Raw genomic sequence first — 24,797 nt, 5'->3', positions numbered from 1 at the left:
GACAAAACTTCTAGTAATGGAAAATTAAAAGATATAGTAACAAAATGAAATTATGCCGCATGGATTAAGTTTAATTTAGTTTATGGTCGCTTGTACCAACGTACAGTGAAAAGATTTCATTGCATGCTGACCAGTCAGCAGAAAGACTACGTGATTAAAATCGAGTAGTCAACAGTGTACAGATGCACAATGAAGTGAATAACATTTAGTGCAAGATAAAGTCCAATAAGGTCCAATTAAGTATAGTCCGAGGGTCTCCAATGAAGTCCGTGGGTCTCCACTAAATTAAACAAAACTAAACTAGACAAAAATAGACTAGTCTAAACTAAAGTAAACTAGACTAGATTAAAGGACTAGAGTCGACTAGACTAGATAGACAAAACTAATCTAGACTAATGTAAAGTAGACTGGACTCTAGAGTAAAGAATTGTCATTGGTCCAAGTCCCCATCCCCCAGCTGCTATGAGGCTGGTCTGAGATGGCTGCCAATGTTCCTACCTTGGTCGCAAAGATCTCCGGTGTATCCTCTCTCACACTCGCACGCTGCCTCGCCCAGCTCCGAGATGTGGCACTGTCCCTGCTGGCAGGCCAGCTTCTTGCAGGGGTTGAACAACTCTTCCTGCTGGTTGCACAGGGCTCCCTTGTGTCCGGCATCGCACTCACAGCGGTAGGTCACAGTGTCTAACGCCACACACCGGCCACGCACGCACCTGTCACACGGGACAACAAGTTATTGGCTCAACCATGTGGAGAGAGTATCGCTCTGTCGCTGCCCTGGGAGTATGTGATGGGACAGTGCAGCGGGCTTCACTCTCTGCCCTCTCACTCCCTCCTTCCCTTCACCCTTTCTCCCTCCATTTCATCCCTCACCTCCACTCTTTATCCTTCTCTTATTTCTCCCCCTCCCTTTCCTTCCTCACCGCTTTCCCTATTCCCCCCACCCTCTGTATCACCCCCCCTTTCTATCCCCCCCTCTTATTCCCCCCCCTCTTATTCCCCCCTTCTCTATTCCCCCCCCACACTATCCCCCCCCTCTATCTCCCCCCCCCCCCCCCTCTATCCCCCCCCCCCCCCCCTACCCCCCCACTACTCCCCCCCCCCCCCCACTATTCCTCCCCCTCTATTTCCCCCCCCCCCTCTATCCCCCCCCCTCTATTCCCCCCCCCCCTTCTATTTCCCCCCCCCCCCTCTATTTCCCCCCCCCCTCTATTTCCCCCCCCCCCTCTATTTCCCCCCCCCCCTTCTATTTCCCCCCCCCCCTCTATTTCCCCCCCCCCTCTATTTTTCCCCCCCCCCCCCTCTATATTTTATATTCCCCCCGCACTCACTTGTGCCCGTGGCAGGGCTCGATGGTGGGCTGGTCACACTGCGGCCCCTCCCAGCCGGGCTGGCAGAGACAGACGGGCGGCTGGCCAGGCCGTGGCTGGCAGATGCCGTGCCGACAGGCGATCCTGCGGCAGGAGCGGCAGCCAAGCTCCACGCCGGCACGACGCCGGGTCTTGGTGAAGTCCTGCAGCTCGTTGTTGATGTACAGGTTCTGGATACATCCGTGGAAACCCGAACCATTGACAGGGGGCCATGGGCCCAGCGAGGGGGGGGTCACCCCAACCGGCATGCCTGAGGTGATGGGGCACAGGGTCAGTGGTGGTCACAACACCCGTCTCCCCACACCCCCTCCGTCTCCCCACCCTGTTAGCCTGAGAGTCAAGGAGCTTTTTCGTTCAAGTTCGTGACCCAACTCACGGAACTACCTGAATTTTTAACACATTGTGTAAAAACATTATATAAATCACACCTGAAACTCGTCTAAACCAAAACCTGCACATATTTTTAAAATATGAGAAAAACTCTAATTTACTGAGTAGTAATTGTCCAATCAATGGACGTTTGACATTGAGGCCGGACGTTAATTGACCAATCACACACTTTGTTTCATGGTCGCTAGGCAGCGAGGACCCTGGGATAATGGCTGCCTCCTAATTACATCAAAATAATAGCAAGGTTTCGAAGGAATAAAGATAATGCTAACCTTGCTGATAATTTTGTTTTACAATTGATTTATTCTTGTAAAGATATGATGTGAACTGTTAAATAAAAATGATAAATAAATGTAGAGCTAGAGTTAGGATTTGGGTCAGTCAGTCAAGCCAGTCAGACGTCAAGTCAGTCAGAAGTCGGGCTGCCGATAGATGCTGTGAAAGATCGGTTGGGCCACTGGTGGGTGCTGCAAGTGGTCGGTCGGCCGGCTGGTGTTGCAGCGAGTGAGCGGGCGGACTGATGGAGCCGGCGCTATGCGGGTGCTGAAGGCAGCCCGGGCGGCGTGCAGGGCAGTGCTGCTCCCCACCATCATCACCATGATGATCCAGAAGGGCATGCTGGCCGAGGTGAACGCGCTGAGCTGCCACACTTATGGAGCCTGCAGCAGGTCCCCAAGTGGCTCCAGCTCCAGCCGTGGGCAGCTCTGGAAGGGGGGTGAGTTAGGGTTAGGGTTTCCTGTCAGTGGAAGATGCCTTAGTCTTCCCCCAGCCTGGCACTGCCCCAGTCCCACCATGGCCGTGACCCCCACTCTGCACACTGGCAGTCAGTGGGGTTCAGTAAACGAGGGAACCCACAGGAACTGCCCTCACTCATTAATTAGGCTGGTTTAGGAGCCGGACCTCTGCGGCAGTCTCATTCAAACAACACACTCACAATTACATTCATTATATTACTTTTATATAATATATATATATATATGGTATAATAATATATGGTTTAAATACACAGCAGCATAGAGTTAGGCTCCCCATGGAGTAATATGAGCATTGGACACTAGAGGGCACTTACTTTTCAAATTTGCTTAATTAATTAATGTGCAACTTTTGGCACTGACGAGTTATGACTTCCTTCTCAATTATATTTTATCTAAATCTGTGCAAAATTTCAAGTAGTTCCCAGACATGGGTCACGAAAGTTAAATTCTAGACACATTTTCGATGCTCAGCCCACAGCCCTATGTCTCTCAACCCCCTACTCACCCTCTGCACATCCCCTTTCCCACCCCAGGGGCCCAGCGATGGAGCTGGGGAAGGGTCACCCCCACTCGCATGTGTGTGGTGAGGGGGCACATTGTCAGGGAGTCACAAAACTCGTCTCCCCACCCCCTGCCCATCCCTTTCCCCACCCCCAGGGGCCCAGCGATACGGGGGGATTCACCGTGGGGAGGGAAGGGCCAGTGTGGGGTGAGGGAGCACATTGTCCTCCTATTCCATCTCCCCATCTCTACTTCCCATTCCAGCCCGAGAGAGAGAGATCTGTGTGGGAGGTGGGCTGGGAGGGTGAGGGAGGTCCGGGAGGAGAGGAAGGGACAGTGAGAGAAGGGCAGGGTGAAAGGGAGATGCAGGGATCGGGGAGAGGGGGGAAGCTCAGGAGGAGGAGAGGAGTAGGGTGGGTTCGGAAGGTACAGAGGGGGCGGAGTCGAGGAGGGGGGATAAGGAGGGGAGTGTAGGAAGGAGCTACGATTATGGGGGCGGAGGGTCGGCTAATCCAGCTCGCTGCGCCTCCTCGGATCCTCACCTCCGATGTAGAGTGGCGTCTCGTGGTTCAGTGCCGACTGTTTGACTGCGCTCTCCATGCTCTTGGGCGCTCCGCCGTCGATGGACAGATTGACCATCTGGTCGAAGGTGAGGATCTCCACGGTGTGGAACTGCCCATCGTTGATGGTCTCCAGGCTACAGGGCACACAGAGGCAGGTTCACTCAACAACGTACCAGCCTCAGAATAAACGGACGCACTTTCAGAACGGAGACGAGGAGGAAACTCTTTAGCCAGAGGCCTGTGAACCTGTGGAATCCCCGCCGTCGAAGTGACCTGCAGGTATCGCTGCCTCAAGCTTGCCCAGTGTAGGGGAATCGAGAACCAGACATCAGTCTAAAGAAGTATCTCGACCCGAAACGTTACCCATTCCTTCTCTCCAGAGATGCTGCCTGTCACGCTGAGATACTCCAGCTTTTTGTGTCTACCTTCGCGAACCAGAGGACATGGGTTAAAGCTGAAGATTAAACAATTCAATAGGAACCTGAAGGGTAATTATTCACACAAAGGGTGGCGGGTGTATGGAACGAGTTGCCGGAGGAGGTAGTTGAGGCAGGTACTATTGCAAAATAAACAATTAGATAGGTACAGGGATAGGACCGGTTTAGAGGGATATGGGCCAAATGCAAGCAAGTGGGACTAGTGTAACTGGGACATGTTGGCCGATGTGGGCAAGTTGGGCCAAAGGGAACTGTTTCCATGCTGTATCACTCTATGACTAAGAAGGCAGATAGACCTGTGGAGAGTGGGTGTGGATGTGGGAGGAAACCGAAGCACCCGCAGGAAACCCACGCTGTCACGCTGTGATCGTCCAAACTCCGTACACACACACAGACAGCACCCGAGGTCAGGATTGAACCCATGTTCTCTGGCGTTGCGGGGCAGTGGCTCTACCCGCTGCGCCGACTCGGCATAGTTACCTGTAGATGGTGGAGCTGGGGTCAGTCCCAGGGTCGTAGCTGACTCGGACCCGGCCCTGATACAGCTCGACGGCAATGTGATCGTTGTCTCCATTATACAGCAAGATCCCGTTATCCTCGGCAGTGGAGACCTAAGAGGCGGAGAGTCATCACCGTCTCACTACAAGCCACAAGGTACAGACGACAATAAACTAAACTGAAACTTTATCTAGCACTAAACGTTATCCCTTTATCCTGTCTCTACACTGTGGAAGACTTTTTATTGCATGTTGACTATACATTGTAATTATGTATAGTCTTTCCGCTGATTGGAAAGCATGCAACGAAAAAACGTTTCACTGGAGCTTCGTACATGTGATAAGAAACTAAACTGAACTGAACTGAACTAGACTAAAACTTAACTTAACTTATCATGCACTAAATGTTGTACCCTTTATCCTGTACCCCTGCACTGTGGACGTCTTAATTCTAATCATGTTTAGTCTTTTTGCTGACTGGATAACACCCAACAAAAACTTTTTTCACTGTACCTCAGTACAAGTGACAATAAACTAAACTAAACTAAACTTTATCTTGCACTAAATGTTGCATCCTTTATCTGTACACTGTGGACGGGTTGATTGTAATCACATATAGTCTTCTCGCTGACTGGATAGCACGCGACAAAAAGTTTTTTTGCTACACCTTGCTATACGTGAAGGTAAAGTGAGGTAAAGTAATCTAAACTCTTGCACGGTTACCTGCAAGGAGATGTTTGCTTGGGGCCAGTTCTTCAGCTCGGTGAACTGGAGGTAGGAATCCCGATCCACAAAGTTGACGCTGACCAACTTGTCGCACCGCGCCCCTCCGAACCCTGGGAGACACTGGCACAGGGCGCTGGTACCCACACACTGCCCGCCATTGAGACAATCTTCGGGCTGGCACTGGGCTGGCATGGGAGAGGACGGGGAGGGGAGCTCACAGAAACGGCCGCTGGAGGTGGGGGAGGGGAGGGGAAGGGGGGAGAGCGAGAGAAAGAGAGAGTGAGAGTCACAGCCAGAAATAACTGAATAACTTTAGGAACAGCTCCACCCACGACCGCAAAGAATTGCAGAGAGTTGTGGACGCAGCCCAGACCATCATACAAGCCAACCTCCCTTCCATTGGCTCCATCCACACTTCACACTGCATCGGCAAGGCCACCAGCATAACCAATGACCAAATTTAGAGACAGTTTTTGTCCAGTTGTCAACATGCAACTGAACCATCCTTTCGCCACTAGAGAGTGGACCTGACCCTCCCATCTACCTCATTGGAGACCATCAGAATCTTTAATCAGACATTACTGGTCTTTATTTTGCACTAAATATTATTCATAAGATCTAGGAGCAGAATTGTTAACCCCATTCCCATGCCTTCTCTCCATAACCGTTGATAACTCCACAACCTCAAGATTCCCTTTATCCTGCATCTATACCCTGTGGATGGCTGGACTGGAATCATATATAGTCTTTCCACTGACTGGATAGTACACAACAAAAGCTTTTCAATGTACCTCCGTACACGTGACACTAAACTAAAGACAGAGATGCAGCAAGCAAGTTTTCCATGGAACCTGTACCTCACCACACTGTCTGACGATAAACTCAACTTAAGAACCAGGTTAAACACACACCACGAGACTCGCTTGTTTGGAAACATCTCTGCCCAAGCATCATAGAATCAAAGAGTCATGCAGCACAGAAACAGGCCCTTTAGCCTAACTCATCCATGCTGGCCAAGACGCCCCATCCTGCCAGCATTTGACCCACATCCCTCGAAACATTTCCTATCCATATTCCTGTACAAATGTGTTTTAAATGTTGTTATAGTACCTGCCTCAACTACTTCCTCTGACAGCTCGTCCCAGACACCTACCTCAGATTCCTTCAGTTTTTAATTTGAGAGATACAGGGTGGAATGCGTACACTAGCACAATCCTACACACTAGCGGCACTTTGCAATTTTTACCAAAGTCAATTAACCTACAAACCTGTACATCTTTGGAATGTGAGGGGAAACCGGAGCACCCGGAGAAAATGCACGCAGTTACAGGGAGAAGGTAAAAACTCCATACAGACAGCGCCCGTAGTCAGGATCGAACCCGGGTCTCTGGTGCTGTGAGGCTGCACCACCACACTGCAGGGAATCGGCAGCAAGCCTGGGGCAGGGCTGCGTTCCGCACTGCACCTCACCTGTATCCCTCAGAACACAGACAGGTGTAACTGTCCACCGTATCCACGCACATTCCGTTCCCCTGGCAACCGTGGTCCTGGCAGTTGTCAACGGCAATGCTACAGTTCTCCCCCCTGTAGCCGGAAAGACACTCGCACCTAAAGGGGCAGATACAAGTTAGATACAGAGTGAGGCTCCCTCTACACAGTCCCGTCGCGGGGGGGGGGGGGGGGGGGGGGTTGTCGGGAGTCGGGAGGGGGGTTGTGATGGATGGGGGGGATCACCCTGTCGGTCTGCTCCAGGGCCTGGCCAAGTTGGCCATCCGCGGGTCCAGGCAGCGGGCACTGGACGACCACACCGGGGTCGACTGCCTTCCCCTTTTCCGTGCCCACGTCCCTGGAGAGGGAACACGCGGGACTCTGGAGGCCTTCCGTGAACGCTGGTCTCCGCGGGAGGTCGAGTGTATTGTTGATAAAGCTGGCGATATATAAACTATCTGATGACCGATTTTCGTAAACTGTCTTTGATCGTGTTAATACTCTGTTTTTGTTTTCTGAATAAAAGTATTTGTATAATTCTTTTTTTTAAAGGGAAGGGACAGCACGGGTTTAGGATACAGAGTGGTGTCTCCAGTGTTCGACTCACCTTGGACCCGCCTTGGTGCCCACACACTTGGTGCCGCTCTGGCATGGGTTTAATTCAGGGGCACAGAGGTCCACCGGCTCCTCGCACAGAACTCCTGCACTTGAAACAGAGAACACACTCAGTGACAGGACCACACACACCGCCCGTCAACACCAGAGAACCAGTGTCTTTTTTATACCATCCTGGTAAACCTCCTCTGCACCCTCTACAAAGCTTCCAACTTGTATTGGGGCTTCCAGAACTGCATGCAAAATTACCTGCAAACCCTAGCTCGCTTAGTAATAACAAAGAACTGCAGAATCTCCATGTCTGTTTGGTTGGTTTATACCAGACGTAGGCACCAAAATGCTGGAGGAACTCAGCGGGTCAGGCAGCATCTCTGGAGAACGTTGTATTGGTCGGTGAGATTTCGGGGTCAAGACCCTTCCTCAGCCTGAAGGATCCTGACCAAAACCAGCACCTTTAGGTTTTAGCTTTAGAAATGCAACGTGGAAACAGGTAATTCGGCCCACTGAGTCTGCTCCAACATAGTGATTACCCAAGCACTAGTTCTATCCAGCACACTGAGGGACAATTTCACTGAAGCTAATTAACCTACAAACCTGTACATCTTCTGAATGTGGGAGGAAACCTTAGCATCTGGAGAAACCCCACGCGGTCACAGGGAGAACGTACAAACTCCGTACAGACAGCACTGGTAATCGGGATCGAACCCGGGACACTGGCGCTGTGAGGCAGCAACTCTACCGCTGTGCCACCCGTCCCTAATCGTCACCTATTCATTGTCTCCAGAGATGCTGGCTGACCCGATGAGTTACTCCAGCACTTTACGTCCATCCTTCCTACCTTGGCACTGCTTTGAGAAGGAGGAATAGGGGAAAGGAGGATTCAGAAATGAGTAAGAGGCAGACTATCAGAATATCACTAACAGCCTCTGAATGTGGGACTGGGAAGGGAGTCTAGCGTTCAGTTAACATTAATCCAAACGCAGCGACTACCTCGAGGGCTAAATTCTGCGCAGCATTCAGTTAATTCTTAATTAACACTGTGGTGCTGGTGTCGATGATGCTTGCCGTATAATTACAGTAATTAGCAATTTGCAGTTCTCCCTGCCAAACCTATAATCAGTTGAGTACAGAGTTCCAAGTGTCACAGCGAGAGCACTGTGCAACAGCCTGACATTGCCGCTGATCTCTCTCAGTCCCTCCAGTCTGAGGCCTCGCAGAGCCACAGAATCAAGATTCAAGAGAGTTTATTGTCATGTGTCCCTGATCATGTGTCCCAATGACATTCTTGCTTTGCTTCAGCACAACAGAATATAGTAGGCATGAATACAGAACAGATCAGTGTGCCCATATACCATTATATATACACACGTGAATAAATAAAACAGATAATGGGCTATTAATGTTCAGAATTTTGTTTGAGTTGAGTCTAATAGCCTAATGGCTGTGGGACGGTATACCGCATGCAAACAGGACCTTCGGCCCAACTCGTCCATGCAGACCAAGATGCCCCGTCTAATCTAGCCCCATTTCCTACAGTCAGAAACCCGAGCACCTGGAGAAAACCCATGCAGTCACAGGGAGATCGTACAAACTCCATACAGACAGCGCAGTCAGGATCGATCCCAGGTCTCCGGCACTGTGAGGCAACAACACTGCGGCTATGCAACTGTACCGCACTGGTAAATCACCACCTGCAGTTCCTTGTTTCTACACTGACTTTTACTGAACTGTAAGCAAAAAAGGAATTTCACAGTGCCTGGGTACATATGACAATATAGTACTATCGAACCATTGAGTGAAGAAGTGTCTCGACCTGAAACGCCACCTATACATGTTCTCCAGGGATGCTGCCTGACCCGCTGATTTACTCCAGCACTCTCCTTTCCCTCCCTCCCTCTCTCCTTTCCTTGTGCTCCTTCCTTTCCCTCCCTCTCCCCCCTGGTAGATCAACACAGTACTGTACACCTCACCTGTGTGTTCAGGTGGGCAGAGGCAGGTGTAGTTATTAACCCCGTCCAGGCAGGTTGCCCCGTTCTCGCAGACATTCCCCTCACAGTCATCAATGTTGGTCGTGCAGGTGTTGCCCAGGAAACCCTCGGGGCAGGTACACCTGTCGGGGGAACAGGAAGCAGAGATGCAGTCATGTCCCACGCAGCTGGAAACAGGCTCGGAGATTCACAGCGAGAAACCTCCGCGTCGCTGGTCCCCGGGGTGTGTGGATTCCCAGGCAGATTCACCAGCCCACGCCAGTCAGTCTTGGCAGAACGGTATTGAGGGAGCGCCGCGCTGTGGGAGGGGCAGTACTGAGGGTGTCTTCTATGTGTGTGTATGTGGGTATGAGTACAAGAACCAGAGGAAACAGGCTTAAGGTGAGAGGGGAAAGATTTAATAAGAACCTGAGGACAACTTTTTCACACAGAGGGTGGAACATATATGGAGGTGGTAGAGGCAGGTACAATAATAAGTTAAACGGTCTATGGACAAGTACATGGATCAGAAAGATTTTGAGGGATATTGGCCAAATGCGGGCATGTGGGACTAGTGTAGATGGGGCATGTTGGTCAGCATGGGTGAGTTGGGCCAAAGGGCCTGTGTGACTGTGTGTCTACAATACAATAGCCTCCACTCACCAGAATGCGCCAGACTGGCCCTCCTTGATGTGGCACGTCCCTCCGTTCTCACAGGGGTTACTGATGCACCCATTGATCGGAGATTCACACCGTTTGCCCTGACAGTGGATAAACAAACAATGGAGTTGTCGGAATTACCAGGGACTGAGGGAAACGTTAAGAGAGATAAAGCTTGGAAATAGGCCCTTCGGCCCATCGAGTCCATGGTGACCCCGTACAAAGCACAATCCTACACACTAGGGCCAATTTACAATTTCACCAAAGCCTATTCACCTACAAACCTGCACGGCATTTGAGTGTGGAAGGAAACCGGAGCACCCGGAGAACAACCCGCGAGGAGAACGTACAAACTCCACACAGGCAGCACCCGTAGTCAGGATCGAACCCGGGTCTCTGGCGCTGCGAGGCTGCAGCTGTACCGCTGTGCCACGGTGATAGCTACGCTGGAAACTCAGCAGGTCAGGCCGTCTGAAGGGGCTGCTCCTTGAGCCTTGGAACTATCAGCCCCACGCTCCTGATCTTTGGTCACCTGGTTTGGAGGAGGGGGGGGGGGGGGGTTAGTCGGTGTGGGGTGGGGGAATCTCTGTCGGTTTGCTCCTAGGCCTTGCCATGGTGGCCATTCACGGGTCCAGGCAGCGGGCAGTCGAGGGTTCTGCCCGAGTCGACTGCCCGCCCCTGTTCCGGGCTTATGTCCGTGCCCACGTGTCCCTGGAGAGGGAGCACATGGTTGCCCACGGGAACTCTGTGGAGTTCTTCCGTGAACGCTGGTCGCCGCGGGGGGTTGAGTGCATCGTGGATAAGGATGACAATGTAATCTGATGACTGATATTGGCACACTGCACAAGCGGTTTTGATGTTTGCAGCACTTTGTAACTGTGATTAGCTCCTGGTTAAGGAAAACAAAAACAGATCAGGCAGGGTCTGTGTGAGAGAGAGGGAGAGAGAGGAACAGTTAAAGCTTCACATTGATAAACTTGCTGCCTCACAGTGCCAGTGACCGAGGTTCGATCCCGAGTACGGATGCTGTCTGCGTGGAGTTTGCATGTTTTCCCTATGACCGCGTCCTCCGGGTGCTCCGGTGTCCTCCTACATCCCAAAGACGTGCGGGGTTTGTAGGTTAATTAGCTTATGTAAGTTTTCCCTCTGGTGTGGATGAAAAGGGGGATGACATTCTTGATTAGTACAGGTGTCAGAGGTTATGGGGAGAAGTCAGGAGAATGGGGTTTGGAGGGAGAGATAAATCAGTCATGATTAAATGGCGGAGTAGACATGAGGGGCCGAGTGGCCTAATTCTACTATAACATAGAACTAGTATGAATGGGTGATCGATGGTCGGCGTAGACTCGGTGGGCCGATAGGCCTGTTTCCGTGCTGTATCTCTATAAATACTGGTAGCAGATTACAGATCCCTGGGAGTGGGTTGCAGGGTGGGATCTAATCCAGGTGTTCAGGAGATTTATATAAAGAATAACAGATCGCTGGGAATGGGCTACATGCTGGGATCTAATGGAATAATTGGAGTGTGTTACAGGGTGGGGGGGGTAACGGAGGGTGTGAGGTGGGGATGGGTGGTCTTTACCTGGTAACCATGGGGACAGGTGCACCGGTAGTGATCCATGGGATGGTCGATGCAGGTGCCGTGGTTTTGGCACGGGTTGGACAGGCAGGGACTGCACTTGGCCAGAATGCTCAGCTCCGTCGGACCTGCATAGAACAGAGAGTGAACCATCACACAAGGTGGCACGGTGGCGCAGCTGTAGAGTCGCCACCTCACAGCGCCAGGGACCCGGGTTCGATCCTGACCTCGGGTGCTGTCTGTACGGAGTTTGTCCGCGTGGGTTTTCTCCAGGTGCTTCGGTTTCCTCCCACCCTCCAAAGACATGCAAGTTTGTAGGTTAATTGGCTTCTGTAAATTGTAAATTATCCCTCGTGTGTGGAATAGTGATAGTGTACGTCGTGATCGCTGGTTGGCATGGGCTTTGTTGGCCGAAGGGCATGTTTCCGCGCTGTACCTCTAAAGTCTCAAGTCACACAAGGTGGTCTCGTGACACTCAACCTTGGGGGTCGTATGACGTCGGAAAAGACACAAGGAACAAAAAAATAAACAAAGTGCTGGAGTAACTCAGTGGGTCAGGCAGCATCTGTGGAAAACATGGATAGGTGATGTTTCGAGTCGAGACCACTATTCATACTCGGGTGAGGGGGTTTAAATCTAAACCTAGGAAACCTTGGATGAGGAGAGGATGTTTCCACTAGTGGGAGAGTCTCTAGAAACAGAGGGCACAGCCTCAGAATAAAAGGATAAGGGGGAATTTCTTTATTCAGAGGGTGGTGAATCTGAAATTAATTGCCATGGACGGTGATTTTGGGTGTTTTTAAAGCAGAGATTGGCAGGTACTTCATTAGTAAAGGTGTCAAAGGTTACGGGGAGAAGAAGGCAGTAGATTGGCATTGAGAGGGAAAAATAGATCAGCCATGATTGAATGGTGGAATAGACTTGATGGGCCGAATGGCCTAATTCTGCTCTTATGACATGATCTTATGATTTAGCAGATGGTTGAGCAAAGGCCAGAGATGCATCTACATATTAGTTGTTCAGATCAGTGACTTAGGAAGATGCAAGGAACAGCAGATGCTGGTTCACAAAGTGCTGGAGTAACTGGAGAGGAGAGACGAGGGAGTGACTGGCATGAGACTGGTCCTTGATTATGCTGGTGGCCTTGCCGAGGCAGCGTGAGGTATAAACGGAGTCAATGGAAGGGAGGTTGGTTTGTGTGATGGTCTGGGCTGTGTCCACAATTGTCTGCAATTTCTTGCGGTCTTGGATGGAGCTGTTCTCAAACCGTGTTGCGATGCATCCCGAGAAAATGCATATGTGAGAATAAAAGCACAATCGAACCACTGAATCCCTGGTCTGCGTTAGTGAGGGGGGCGGACGCTGGATGATCTGGAGGACAGGTGTGCCGGGTTATTGGAGTTTAGCCGCCCTTACCTTGACACTCAAACTTCTTGGCTGGTGTCGTCAGTAGGAGCTTGCCCTCCATGTCTCCGGGGCCAGCACAGCGGGCAATGCCAGGCTCCTTGTACCCAGTCTTCACCCAGTCAGACAGCCAGCGGAGGTTGCAGTCACAGTAGAGTGGGTTGGCTCCAATAGCACTGAAAGAGAGACAGAGAGAGGCAGAGAGAGACAGAGAGAGAGAGAGAGTGAAAAAGAGATATGGAGAGAAAGAGAAAAAGACAATGAAAAGGAGATAGAAAGAAACAAGAGAGAGAGAGAATGACAGAGAGAAATTGAGAAAGCGAGAGAATAGAGGGGAAGAGAGTGAGAGAAAGAGAAAGCGAGGGAGAGGGAGAGGGAGAAATACAGATAGTGATATAGAGAGTGAGAGAGAGAGATAGATGGGGAAGAGTGAAAAAGAGAGAGAGAAACAAAAGGAGAGAGAGAGAGGGAAGAGTGAGAGAAAGAGAGAGAAACAGAAAGGGAAAGAGAGAGATAGTGGGAAGGGGGAGAGATTGTCAGAAAACCCATATATATATATATATATATATATATATATATATATATATAATCCTACATGTGTCACGGGAATACATTGAGTCATAGAACTATAGGTTTGTGATGGACACAATGTGATGGAATAACTCAGCAGGTTATGCAGCATCTCTGGAGAACAAGGATAGGTGATGTTTCGGGTCAGGACTGAAGAAGTTCCAGACCTAAAATGTCACCTATTGATCGGTTTCTGTGTAAAAAAACATGTCCTGCACATATCCTGTGAACATTCACCCTTTCACCTTATAAAGCTATGCATACGTTCATGTCACAAGAGCAGTAGTCCAGTTGACCCATCGAGGTTTCGGCCCGAAACGTCGCCTATTTCCTTCGCTCCATAGATGCTGCTGCACCCGCTGAGTTTCTCCAGTTTTTTTGTGTACCTTCGAGTCTATTCTACCATTTGATCATGGCTGATCTATCTTTCCCTCTCAACCCCATTCTCCTGCCTTCTCCCCATAACCTTTGACTCTGTTACTAATCAAGAACCTGTCAATCTCCCCTTTAAAAATACCCATTGACTTGGCCACCACAGCCGTCTGCAGCAAAGAATTCAACAGATTCACCACCCTCTGGTTAAAGAAATTCCTCCTCATCTCCATTCTAAAGCCACGTCCTTTTATTCTGAGATATGCCCTCTGGATTAGTTTGGTTTAGTTTTGAGGTACAGCGCGGATACGGGTTCTTCAACCAACCGTGTCCACGCCGACCAGCGATCACCCTGTCGGTGCAACCAGCACTAGCCTACACACTAGGGGCAATTGACAAGTTTACCAGCCAGTTAACCTACAACCCCGTACGTCTTTGGAGTGTGGGAGGAAACCAGAGCACCCGGAGAAAACCCACGTGGGCACAGGGAAAATGTACAAACTCCGTACAGACTGCTCCCTTAGACAGGATCAAGCCTGGGTCAATGCCACTGTACGACAGCAACTCTACTGCTGCGCTGATGTGCAGCCCTGGTCTTTGACATCTCCATTCTGGGGAACATTTTCTGTCTGTCTACCCGATCATAATTTTATGTACTTGTATCAGTTCTCCAGCGTTCCAGAGGGAAAGGACCAACTTCTCCCTTTAGCTAATACAGTCTAATCCAGGCTACCCCTGAACCTGGGTAGTCCACCAAACGTCATACGTCTTAGTAGAGACCTGGAATGTCACCCATTCCTTCTCTCCAGAGATGCTGCTTGTTCCGCTGAATTATTTCAGCATTTTGGGTCTATCTTGTTCTATAACAAGTTCCTGATAGAAATGGCAGCATTAAAACCAAATCCCGGCCAATCCCTATCAGCTCCTGGCATGGACCAAATATCAGGTCTTTTCGTTGTCAGAGCATACTTAAACTTTGTTCAATTTTAATGTGCAGTGAAAATTCCAATCACTTACAGGTGAGAGAGAGAAGCCACATCCGCAAAGATTCCTTTGGGAAGAGCGGAGATTTCATTTCCGTGCAGGGACCTGTGTCGGAAAATTCAGAGATTAGTTCAAGAAGATAACGGATCCATAGAGGAGTACAGCACGGAAACAGGCCCTTTGGCCCAACTTGTCCAAGATGCCCCATCCAAGCGGGTACCATGTACCTCACACAGTCTCTATCCCACTAAACCATTCAAGATACAAAATGCTGGAGTAACTCAGTGGGTCAGGCAGCACCTCTAGAGAACATGGATAGGTGACGTTTCAGGTCGGAACCCTTCCTCACACTCTGAAACATCACCTATCTATGTTCTCCAGAGATGCTGTCTGACCCGTGGAGTTGCTCCAACACTCTGTGTCCTTTTGTAACCGAATCCTGCTCCTATGTCTTATGGTTCTGGTCCAGTGATTCAACCGCTCCCAATCATTAGGTCAACCAAGTCTTACTTTACCTCAAACTTTAGAGATACAACATGGAAACAGGCCCTTCGGCCCACTGGGTCTGCTCCGGCCCAGCGATCACCCCGTACACTAGCACTTAATTGTCTTTGGTAAAATGATACCCAGGCTCTAGTGTGTGGGACAGTGCTAGTGTACGGGGTGGCCGGCGCGATCACTAGGACCAGTGGCCAGCACGATCACTAGAACCAGTGGGCTGTGGCCTGTCGGGGGAAGCCACCGCCAAACTTGTCCCTGAAGACCTGAGGGGCCACCAGCGGCAACAGGCAAAGGGCCGCGCGATCAGTGGGGCCGAGGACAGGCCATGGAGAGGTGGACGGGCAGCGGTCTGAGAACAAATGCTGACCGGGGGGGGGGACGTGTTGGGCTGAAGGGCCTGTTGATGTGCTGTACTACTTTCTTTTGTGTACCTTGTGCATTGTGTGCAATAAACAAAGAATTTCACCGTACCTAGGTGCATGTGACAATAAAGTATTGAATCAAAGGGCCTTTTTCTGCGCGCTGTGTCCCTAACCTTGCGCCTGAACGTACGTCCTTTTATTCCGAGTCGCAAGTTCCCTTTCCGCTGTAAATGAATATTCTGCAAACGCTTTCAAATGTCGATTCCGCAGGCCGTGTGGTTGAATCTTCCCTTTGGCCGTTGAGGGAGCGGGGCTGTAATTAGGAAGCGGTCTAGTGGAGATGTTGCCAGCAGGTCACCAGGCACTGACGCTCCAGGGAGCTAATGAAAGTCCTGGCCTGTTCACTAATCTGCCAGCCCTGCACTGAGGCAGTGACGGTCCAACTGAGCCCAGTCCCCATCAGTAGCCCACGCCAGCACAGGCACTGCACCGCCGGGGGAGGGGAGGGCTCATGGAAACATCGCCTCCTCACAAAGGCCCCTTCAGTTGCCCAGAGTGGGAATACTAAACGCAACACGGCCAGTGTGAGATTCTTCAAGAGGCAAGGAGCAGCAAGGGTGAGCGATGCAGGAAGGCGGATTAAAGGGTGGAGTGGGAAGGGGGAAAGCTCTATGTGTGTGTGAGGGAGAGAGGGATAGGGAGCAGGATGAGTGCAAGTGAACGGGAGAGAGAGAAAGAGGGAGAAAGAGGAAGAGTGAACATGAGTTAGAGGAAGCGAGGGACAGGGAGAATAAATGTGAAAGGGGAAGAAAGATAGAAAGACAGTGAGGGAAAGAGAGAGAGATGAAAGTGAGTGTGTGAAAAAGTGAAAGGGAGAGTGTGTGAGAGAGTGAGAGGGAACGAGAAATATGGAGAGGGAAAGAGAGAAAAAAGAGAGGGAGAGAAAGTGAGGGAGAGGGAGGGGAGAGTAAAACACAGATAGAGATAAGGGTAGAGAAAGAGTAATAAAAACAGGAGAGAGAGAGAGAGAGAGGGAGAGAGAGCACACACATAAGACAGGCAGGGGAGGAGGGAAAGCCACAGGAGATGGATATGATTATAAAAGGCAGTGAAAAAGCAAGCGGAAGAAATAGGATTAAGGAAGTGGTTCTGCTGGAGGAAATGGAGTGGCAGGGAATGACTGAGTACATAGAAACATAGAACATAGGTGCAGGAGTAGGCCATTCGGCCCTTCATGCCAGTACCGCCATTCAATATGATCATGGCTGATCATCTAAAATCAGTACCCCATTCCTGCTTTTCCCCCATATCTCTTGATTCCTTCAGCCCCAAGAGAAAAATCTAACTCTCTCTTGAAAACATCCGGTGAAATGGCCACCATTGCCTTCTGTGACAGAGGATTTCACAGATTCACAACTCTCTGGGTGAAGATGTTTTTCCCCCCATCTCAGTACTAAATCGCCTACCCCTTATTCTTAAACTGTGACTGACCTCCTGGTTCTGGACCCCCAACATCGGGAACATTTTTCCTGCATCTAGCCTGTCCAATCCTTTAAGAATCTTATATGTTTCTATAAGATTCCCTCTCATCCTTATAAATTCCAGTGAATACAAGCCCAGTCGACCCACTCTTTCATCATATCCCAGTCCTGCCATCCTGGGAATTATCCTCATGAACCTACACAGCACACCTTACAATAATGTCCTTCCTCAAATTAGGAGACCAAAACTACACGCAATACTCCAGGTGCGGTCTCACCAGGGCCCCGTACAACTGCAGTAGGACCTCCTTGCTCCTAAACTCAAATCTTCTCGCAATGAAGGCCAACATGTCATTAGCTTTCTTCACTGCCTGCTGTACATGCATGCTTACTTTCAGTGACTGATGCACAAACACACCCAGCTCTCGTTGCACCTCCTCTTTTCCTAATCTGACACCTTTCAGATAATAATCTGCCATCCTGCTCTTGCCACCAACGTGGATAACCTCACACTTATCCACATTATACTGCATCTGCCATGCATCTGCCCACTAACCCAACCTATCCAAGTCACCCTGCAGCCTCACAGCATCCTCATCGCAGCTCACGCTGCCACCCAGCTTTGTGTCATCCGCAAACTTGGAGATGGCAAGTTATTATATATCGTTAATATATATTGTACATAACTGGGGTCCCAGCACCGGGCCTTGCGGCACCCCACTAGTCACTGCCTACCATTCTGAAAAGGACCCGTTAATTCCTACTCATTGGTGCACGGTGGGGCTCAGGGTGTCCAGAGAAGATAAGCGTGAGAGAGGGCGGCAGAGGGGGAGGGGGAGGGGAGAGAGAGAGAGAGAGAGAGAGATAGAGAGAGAGAGAGGGAGAGAGAGAGAGAGAGAGAGAGAGAGAGGGGGGGAGGGATAGAGAGCGAGGGAAATAGGGCAAGAAAGAGGAGAGAGCAAGAACAGAAAGAGAGACAGAGTGGACGACGGTAAGAGAGATAGTGAGAGATCGAGAGAGTGGGGAAATAGAACAACACAGAGACAGAGCGAGAACGAGAGAGCAGGGAGCAGCCAGGGTACTGTCCGATTCACCTCTACCCCTCTGCGGACATTGGACTTTGTCTCTGGAACTGATCCGCTTACAATACTGAGAACTATATTCTGCACTCTGTATCTTCCCCATTGCTCTACCCATTGTACGTGTTTGAACTGATTGTATATCACACAAACCAACCTCCCTTCCATTTACTCCATTTGCACCTCACGTGGCCTCGGGAAGACCAGCAGCATAATCGAGGACCAGTCTCTCCCCCCCCCCCCCCCCTCCCCTCCCCTCCCGCTCGCTCTTGCAGAACAGTGCAGGGGGAGATCGCCACCTCCATCTCTGACCTCTGGTCACCTCTCACCCCCACCCCCTCCTCCTCCCCCCCGGGGTCACACACACATAACTGCCTGGTTCGACAACTCGAACGCCCGGGAAGGAAGACGACTGTAAAAGGTGGTGGACGCTGCCCGCTCCATCACGGGTACTGTCCTCCCCACCGTTGATGGGATCTACAAGAGTCACTGACTCAAGAGGACAGCCAGCATCATCAGAGACCCACACCCTGGCCACGCTCCCATTATATACATTTTATACAGGTAGTGTGCGCGTGAAACTGTGATGCGCTGGTGGGGACTTACAGGAGCCGGAGAGAGCGGAGACCTTGGAATGCCGATGCTGGGATACATCGCAAGGAATTGTAACTGAGGATCCTGGTGAAAGATTCCAAGGAAGAAGCAAAACCAACAGTTAGGTGGCTGGAAAATAGAAACATAGACAATAGGTGCAAGAGGAGGCCATTCAGCCCTTCGAGCCAGCACCGCCATTTATTGTGATCATGGCTGATCGTCCCCAATCAATAACCCGTGCCTGCCTCTCCCCATATCCCTTGACTCCACTAGCCCCTAGAGCTCTATCTAACTCTCTCTTAAATCCATCCAGTGATTTGGCCTCCACTGCCCTCTGTGGCAGGGAATTCCACTAATAAAACTAGTTAAATAAAAATAGTTGAGGATCACTTTGTAAGTTTCGTAGAATCATACAGCAAGAAAACAGGCCCTTCGGCCCACCGAGTCCATGGTGACCATCAAAAGCCAATGATCCCAGCAACTTGTCCTGGACCAGTCTTATCGAAGCAGGGACAACACCCGCAGTCAGGATCGAACCCGGGTCTCTGGCGTTGAGAGGCAGCTTCTCTACCGCTGCACCATTGTGATACATAGTGATATCCAGATACATATTTGCTGGTCCGCTCTCAAGATGTGACAGTTGTCGGTGAGGTGCCTGCACGCGAGGGCAGGAACGCCGGCTACTTACAATGTGGTCAGCTGGCTCATGTTGATGAAGGACATGTTGGTCAAGGAGCTGATCTGATTGTTGCTCATGTCCCTGGTGGTGGAAGAACAAGAGGATCAGCGTCAGATGGGAAGCCATCATTGGGTGCACCTTGGAATGTAGAAACAAGGAACTGCAGATGCTGGTTTACCATGGAGAGACTCAATGCGCTGGAGTAACTCAACGGGTCAGGCAGCATCTCTGGAGAAGACTGAAGAAGCCTCTCAACCCAAAAGGTCACCCATCCATGTACTCCACAGCTGCTGCCTGACCCACTGAGTTACTCCAGCACTTTGTTTTTAGCTCAAGATTCCAGCATCTGCAGTTCCCTGTGTCTCCAGTCTCAATGTTCATTTGGGTTCGAGATCCCAACTCGTGTCCAATCTCTTAGTCTAACTCACACCATGAACTGCTGCTCTTTGTTTCCATTGGATCTACCGGGGAGCTAAAGTTGTCTCAAAAGACCTTCAGGTAAATGAGCAGAATTAGGCCATTCAGCCCATCCATCCGTCATTCAATCATGGCTGATCTATCACTTGCTCTCAACTCCATTCTGTTTTCTCTTCCATATCCCTTGACACCCATCCTAATCTAGAACCTATCAATCCTCGCCTTAACAACACCCAATGACCTGGCCTCCACCTCTGTCTGTACCAATGAATTCCACAAATTCGCCACCCTCTAGCTGCAGAAATCCCTCCTCATCTCCATCTCGAAGGTACGTTCTTTTATTCTGAGGCTGTGCCCTCTGGTCCTAGACTCTCCCCTCTACTGGAAACATCATCTCCACATCCACCCTATCCAGGCCTTTCATTATCTGGTGGGTTTCAATGAGGTTCCCACTCATCCTTCTAAACTCCAGCAACTACAGGCCCAGAGCCTGGATGTGTTATGTGTTAACGCTCCTCGTGCGTTAACCTCATGGTCTTTCATCTCACAATCACAACCTCATGGCCTTTGAGTTTCTGGGAATGTGAGGGGTAACAGTAAAATGGGTCAGTTTCTTCCTATTTGCATGTCTCGAGATTCAGGGACAGTTTCTTTCAAGTCGTGAACAGGCAACGGAACCATTCTCTCACCAATTGGAGAACGGCCCTGTCCTTCCAGCTGCCTGATCGGAGACCCTTGCACTATCTTGAATCGGACTTTACTGGGCGTTACCTTGCACCAAAGGTTATTCCCATTATCCTGTATCTGTGCACTGTGTAGAAAAGAACCGCAAATGCTGGTTTATACCGAAGATAGACACAAAGTCTGAAGCAGGGTCTGAAGCAACACAAAATATCACCCATCCATGTCCTCCAGGGATGCTGCCTGACCTGCCGAGTCACACCAGCACTTGTGTCTATCTTCTGTACACTATTGTAATCATGCATGGCCCTTCTGCTGACTGGATAGCACGCAACAAAAAGCTTTTTACTGTACACCCGGTCGGTACACCTGACAATGAACGAAACTAAACTAATCAGTACCAATCGATTTGATTCTTTACTACCCCCTTTGGTCTCCTGCCCACCCTCCCCTCTCCACCCGCCCCACCCAGATACCTACACCAGTTGGAGATGCTTGAAGGTGTAGAGTTCACTGGGAACTGCACTCAACTGGTTGCCATCCAGGTACCTGAGGAGGGAAAGGGATGGTGGTGAATGCTGGTGGATTCATGAAGGAAGCTGCATTGAGTTACGGAGATGATGAAGATGATTCAATGATACATTATTGTCACATGTACCGAGGTACAGTGAAATGTTTTGCATACAGCCCAGTAAAATCCAGGCACGTCGTTTATATGTAAAAGAATATGTGATTGTGTTTATAGTGTGTTTGGTTGTTTGTTTGTTTGTCTTTTTGCACAAAGTCCGCGAGCATTGCCACTTTTCATTTCACTGCACATCTCGTATGTGTATGTGATGAATAAACTTCGTGACTTGACTTGACTTTTTATCCTCTACTCCAGCCCCTCTCTGTACCCCCTCCAGCATCTACACCCCTCTCTATCTCTAACCCCCTCCAGCCACTACCCCTGTCCTTAACCTGCTATTATTCTGCAGTTCGATGTTGTAAACCAGTGTAGGAGTTCACTGGAGTGTCAGTAAAGATGACTTAACACTGATCCGCTAAGGAGCTTAGGGCTTGGTTAAATCCCTGCATCGCTCTCTTTCCTCTTGTTCTCTGCTCTGTTCCCTCTGGTCCCTGACTACCGGGATGGTGAATGTATCCCTGGGAACGCACTGTCTGATTACTGTGAATATTTAGTTCAGTTCAGTTTAGACATACAGCATGGAAACAGGCCACTCGGCCCCCTGAGTCCACACCGACTATCGATCACCCGTTCACATTAGTTTACACAGGATGGCGCAGCGGTAGAGCTGCTGCCTCACAGCGCCGGAGACCCCGGTTCGATCCTGACCTCGGCTGCTGTCTGTACGGAGTTCGTCCGTTCTCCCGGTGACCTGCGTGGGTTTTCTCCGGGTGCTCGGGTTTCCTCCCAGCTTCCAAAGACATGGGGGGTTTGTAGGTTAATTGGTTTCTGTAAATTGTCCCTAGTGTGTGGGATTGAACGAGTGTAAATGGGTGATCACTGCTCGGAGTGGGCTCAGTGGGTCGAACTGCTTGTTTCCATGCTATATTTCTAAACCAATCTAAACAAATAAACAAATTCTATGTTATCCCATTTTCCCATCCACTCCCTACACACACGTGGCAATTTACAGAGGGCCAATTAACCTACAAACCCACGCGTCTTTGGGATGTGGGAGGAAACCAGGGAACCCGGAAACCCATGGAAGAACGTGCAAACTCCAACTAGACAGCACCCGAGGTCGGGATGGAACCCGAGTCACTGGCACTGTGAGGCAACGGCTCCACCAGCTGTGCCACTGGCCGTGATCTATCACAGTGAGGATGCAGGACAGGTGACGGGAGCTGTCCGATACTGTCACTCTGTATCTGCAGCCCAGACCAGCACACAAACCCACCTCCCTTCCATTGACTCCATCAACACCTCACGCTGCCTCGGCAAGGCCACCAGCGTAATCAAGGACCAGTTGTACCCTGGCGCTCCCTCTTCTCCCCTCTCCCATCCCGCAATAGGTATAGGTGTGAAAATACACTCCCCCAGATTCATGGACAATTTCTTCCCAGCGCTTATCACCTCATTGGAGACCCTCGGATTATCTTTGATCAGACTTTACTGGACTTTATCTTGCACTAAATGTTATTCCCGTTATTCCCTTTCTCCTGTACCGGTACACTGTGTACGCACGTGTAGTCTTCCCGCTACGGATCGCACGCAACAAAAAGCGTTTCCCTGTACGTCGGCACACGTGACAATAAACTAAACTCAAACTCACAGCTCGGTCACGTTCCTCGGGATGCCCCTGGGCAGAGACGTCAGATGTTTGTTGCTGCATCGCACCACAGACTCCAGGCAGGTACATTCAGCTGGGCACTGGGCACGTGCCACACATCCATTCTCCTCCAAACCTGCAGCAACAAGACCAAAGCACAACGTCATCACAACTCACAGTGTCTCTAATCCCACTGACCCAGCCCTGGGAGTGGGTGTAGAGGGAGCTTCACTCTGTCTCTAAACTGTGCTGTCTCAGTGTGTGTGGTGAGTTATTGTGTCGTGTGTGTGTGTGTGTGTGTGTGTGTGTGTGTGTGTATCTAAACCTCAGTGTGTGTGTGTGGTGTGTTGTGTGTGTATTTGTGTGTGTGTGTGTGTGTGTGTGTGTGTGTGTGTGTGTGTGTGTGTGTGTGTGTGTGTGTGTGTGTGTGTGTACGACCATGTGGGCATGCATATGTGAGCATTTGTGTGAGCGTGTGTATGAGCACGTGTGTTGGCATGTGTCGATGTGTGTATGTGTGTGTGTGTGTCAATATGTGTGTCAGTGCGTATGTGTGTGTATGTCAATATGTGTGTTGGTGTGTGTGTGCGTCAACACCTGTGTCGGTGCGTGTGTGTGTGCATGTGTGTGTCAACACGTGTGTGTGTGTGTGTTACCTTCCCCGCAGCGGAAGTCCTGGCTGGCCACGTCCTGCAGTGGGATCTCGCGGAGGAAGTCGGGCCGCTGGCACCGAGGGTTGCCGCTCACCACCTTGCGTCGCCGCAGCCACTCCGCCAGCCACGCCAGCTGGCAGTCGCAGTTCAACCAGTTGGCCAGGAGGTTGCTGCAAGCAGTGGAGCAGAATAATGCATTACCATGCGACAGCACCTCACTCACCACCCACTCACAGCACAGTCGCAGTCAAAGGGTGTTCATTCATGTCTGACTCATGCCTGTGTGAACCTGCACACACCCGTGTGTGTGTGTGTGTGTGTGTGCGTGCGTGCGTGTGTGTGTGTGTGTGTGTGTGTGTGTGTGCGTGCGTGTGTGTGTGCGTGTGCTTGCGTGCGTGTGTGTGTAGTACAAGCATGTGTACGGATGTATGAATTTGTGCATAACGTGGGTGTTTGAGATCCTGCATGTAATCGTGTATGTGCATGTATGCATGTGTATGTGTGTGTGTGTGTACATGTGCACACGTGTGTGTGTTTGCATATAGGTGAGTGGTATGAGCACATGTGTGGATGTGCAAATTGGTGCATTACATGTGTGTGTGTGCGTGTGTGTGATTATCTGGTTGTGTCAATACTGCAGCTTCTTGTAACTTCCAACAGAAATGTTGGTCATATTAGTCCCAACACTACAAGGGCCACATCTAACTCCCCCTTAAATATAGCCAATGAACTGGCATCAACTACCCTCTGTGGCAGAGAGTTCCAGAGGCTCACCACTCTCTGTGTGAAAAATGTTCTCCTCATCTCGGTTTTAAAGGATTTCCCCCTTATCCTTAAGCTGTGACCCCTTGTCCTGGACTTCCCCAACATCGGGAACAATCTTCCTGCATCTAGCCTGTCCAACCCCTTAAGAATTTTGTAAGTTTCTATAAGTTGTAAGTTACTACGGGTGCTGTCTGTAGGGAGTTTGTACGTTCTCCCTGTGACCGCATGGTTTTTCTCCGAGTGCTCCGGTCTCCCCCCACACTACAAAGACGTTTCTGTGCAGGATCTCTAACGTCTAAAGACTCCGTGGCTCTGTTTAATTCTGCCGGTAATCATTTAATCTTTGTGTCCTGCCCGATGGGCACTGGCCTTCCCTCTCTCCCGGTGATCTAATAACATTCCCAGTAACAGAATACCGGACTTGCACAGATGTA

The 24,797-nt window shown here is 50.3% G+C and overlaps 1 protein-coding gene across 1 annotated transcript in view; it reads right to left on the bottom strand.

Annotated features, from left to right (window-relative positions):
• slit1a (slit homolog 1a (Drosophila)) overlaps positions 1-24,797 on the bottom strand; it is a 104,146-nt gene that overhangs the window by 2,467 nt on the left and 76,882 nt on the right. Inside the window, 17 exon segments of the mRNA XM_055647065.1 lie at positions 499-710; positions 1,329-1,617; positions 3,556-3,710; positions 4,494-4,624; positions 5,234-5,465; positions 6,707-6,844; positions 7,332-7,425; positions 9,310-9,449; positions 9,970-10,067; positions 11,549-11,673; positions 12,962-13,125; positions 14,909-14,980; positions 18,905-18,976; positions 19,581-19,652; positions 21,150-21,218; positions 22,949-23,081; positions 23,602-23,768. Of these exon segments, the coding sequence (XP_055503040.1) occupies positions 499-710; positions 1,329-1,617; positions 3,556-3,710; positions 4,494-4,624; positions 5,234-5,465; positions 6,707-6,844; positions 7,332-7,425; positions 9,310-9,449; positions 9,970-10,067; positions 11,549-11,673; positions 12,962-13,125; positions 14,909-14,980; positions 18,905-18,976; positions 19,581-19,652; positions 21,150-21,218; positions 22,949-23,081; positions 23,602-23,768 (2,363 nt within the window).

The sequence above is a fragment of the Leucoraja erinacea genome, chromosome 15, assembly GCF_028641065.1.
Source record: "Leucoraja erinacea ecotype New England chromosome 15, Leri_hhj_1, whole genome shotgun sequence".
In the NCBI taxonomy this organism is placed as follows: domain Eukaryota; kingdom Metazoa; phylum Chordata; class Chondrichthyes; order Rajiformes; family Rajidae; genus Leucoraja; species Leucoraja erinaceus.
This window is presented reverse-complemented; position numbering and strand designations above follow the sequence as displayed.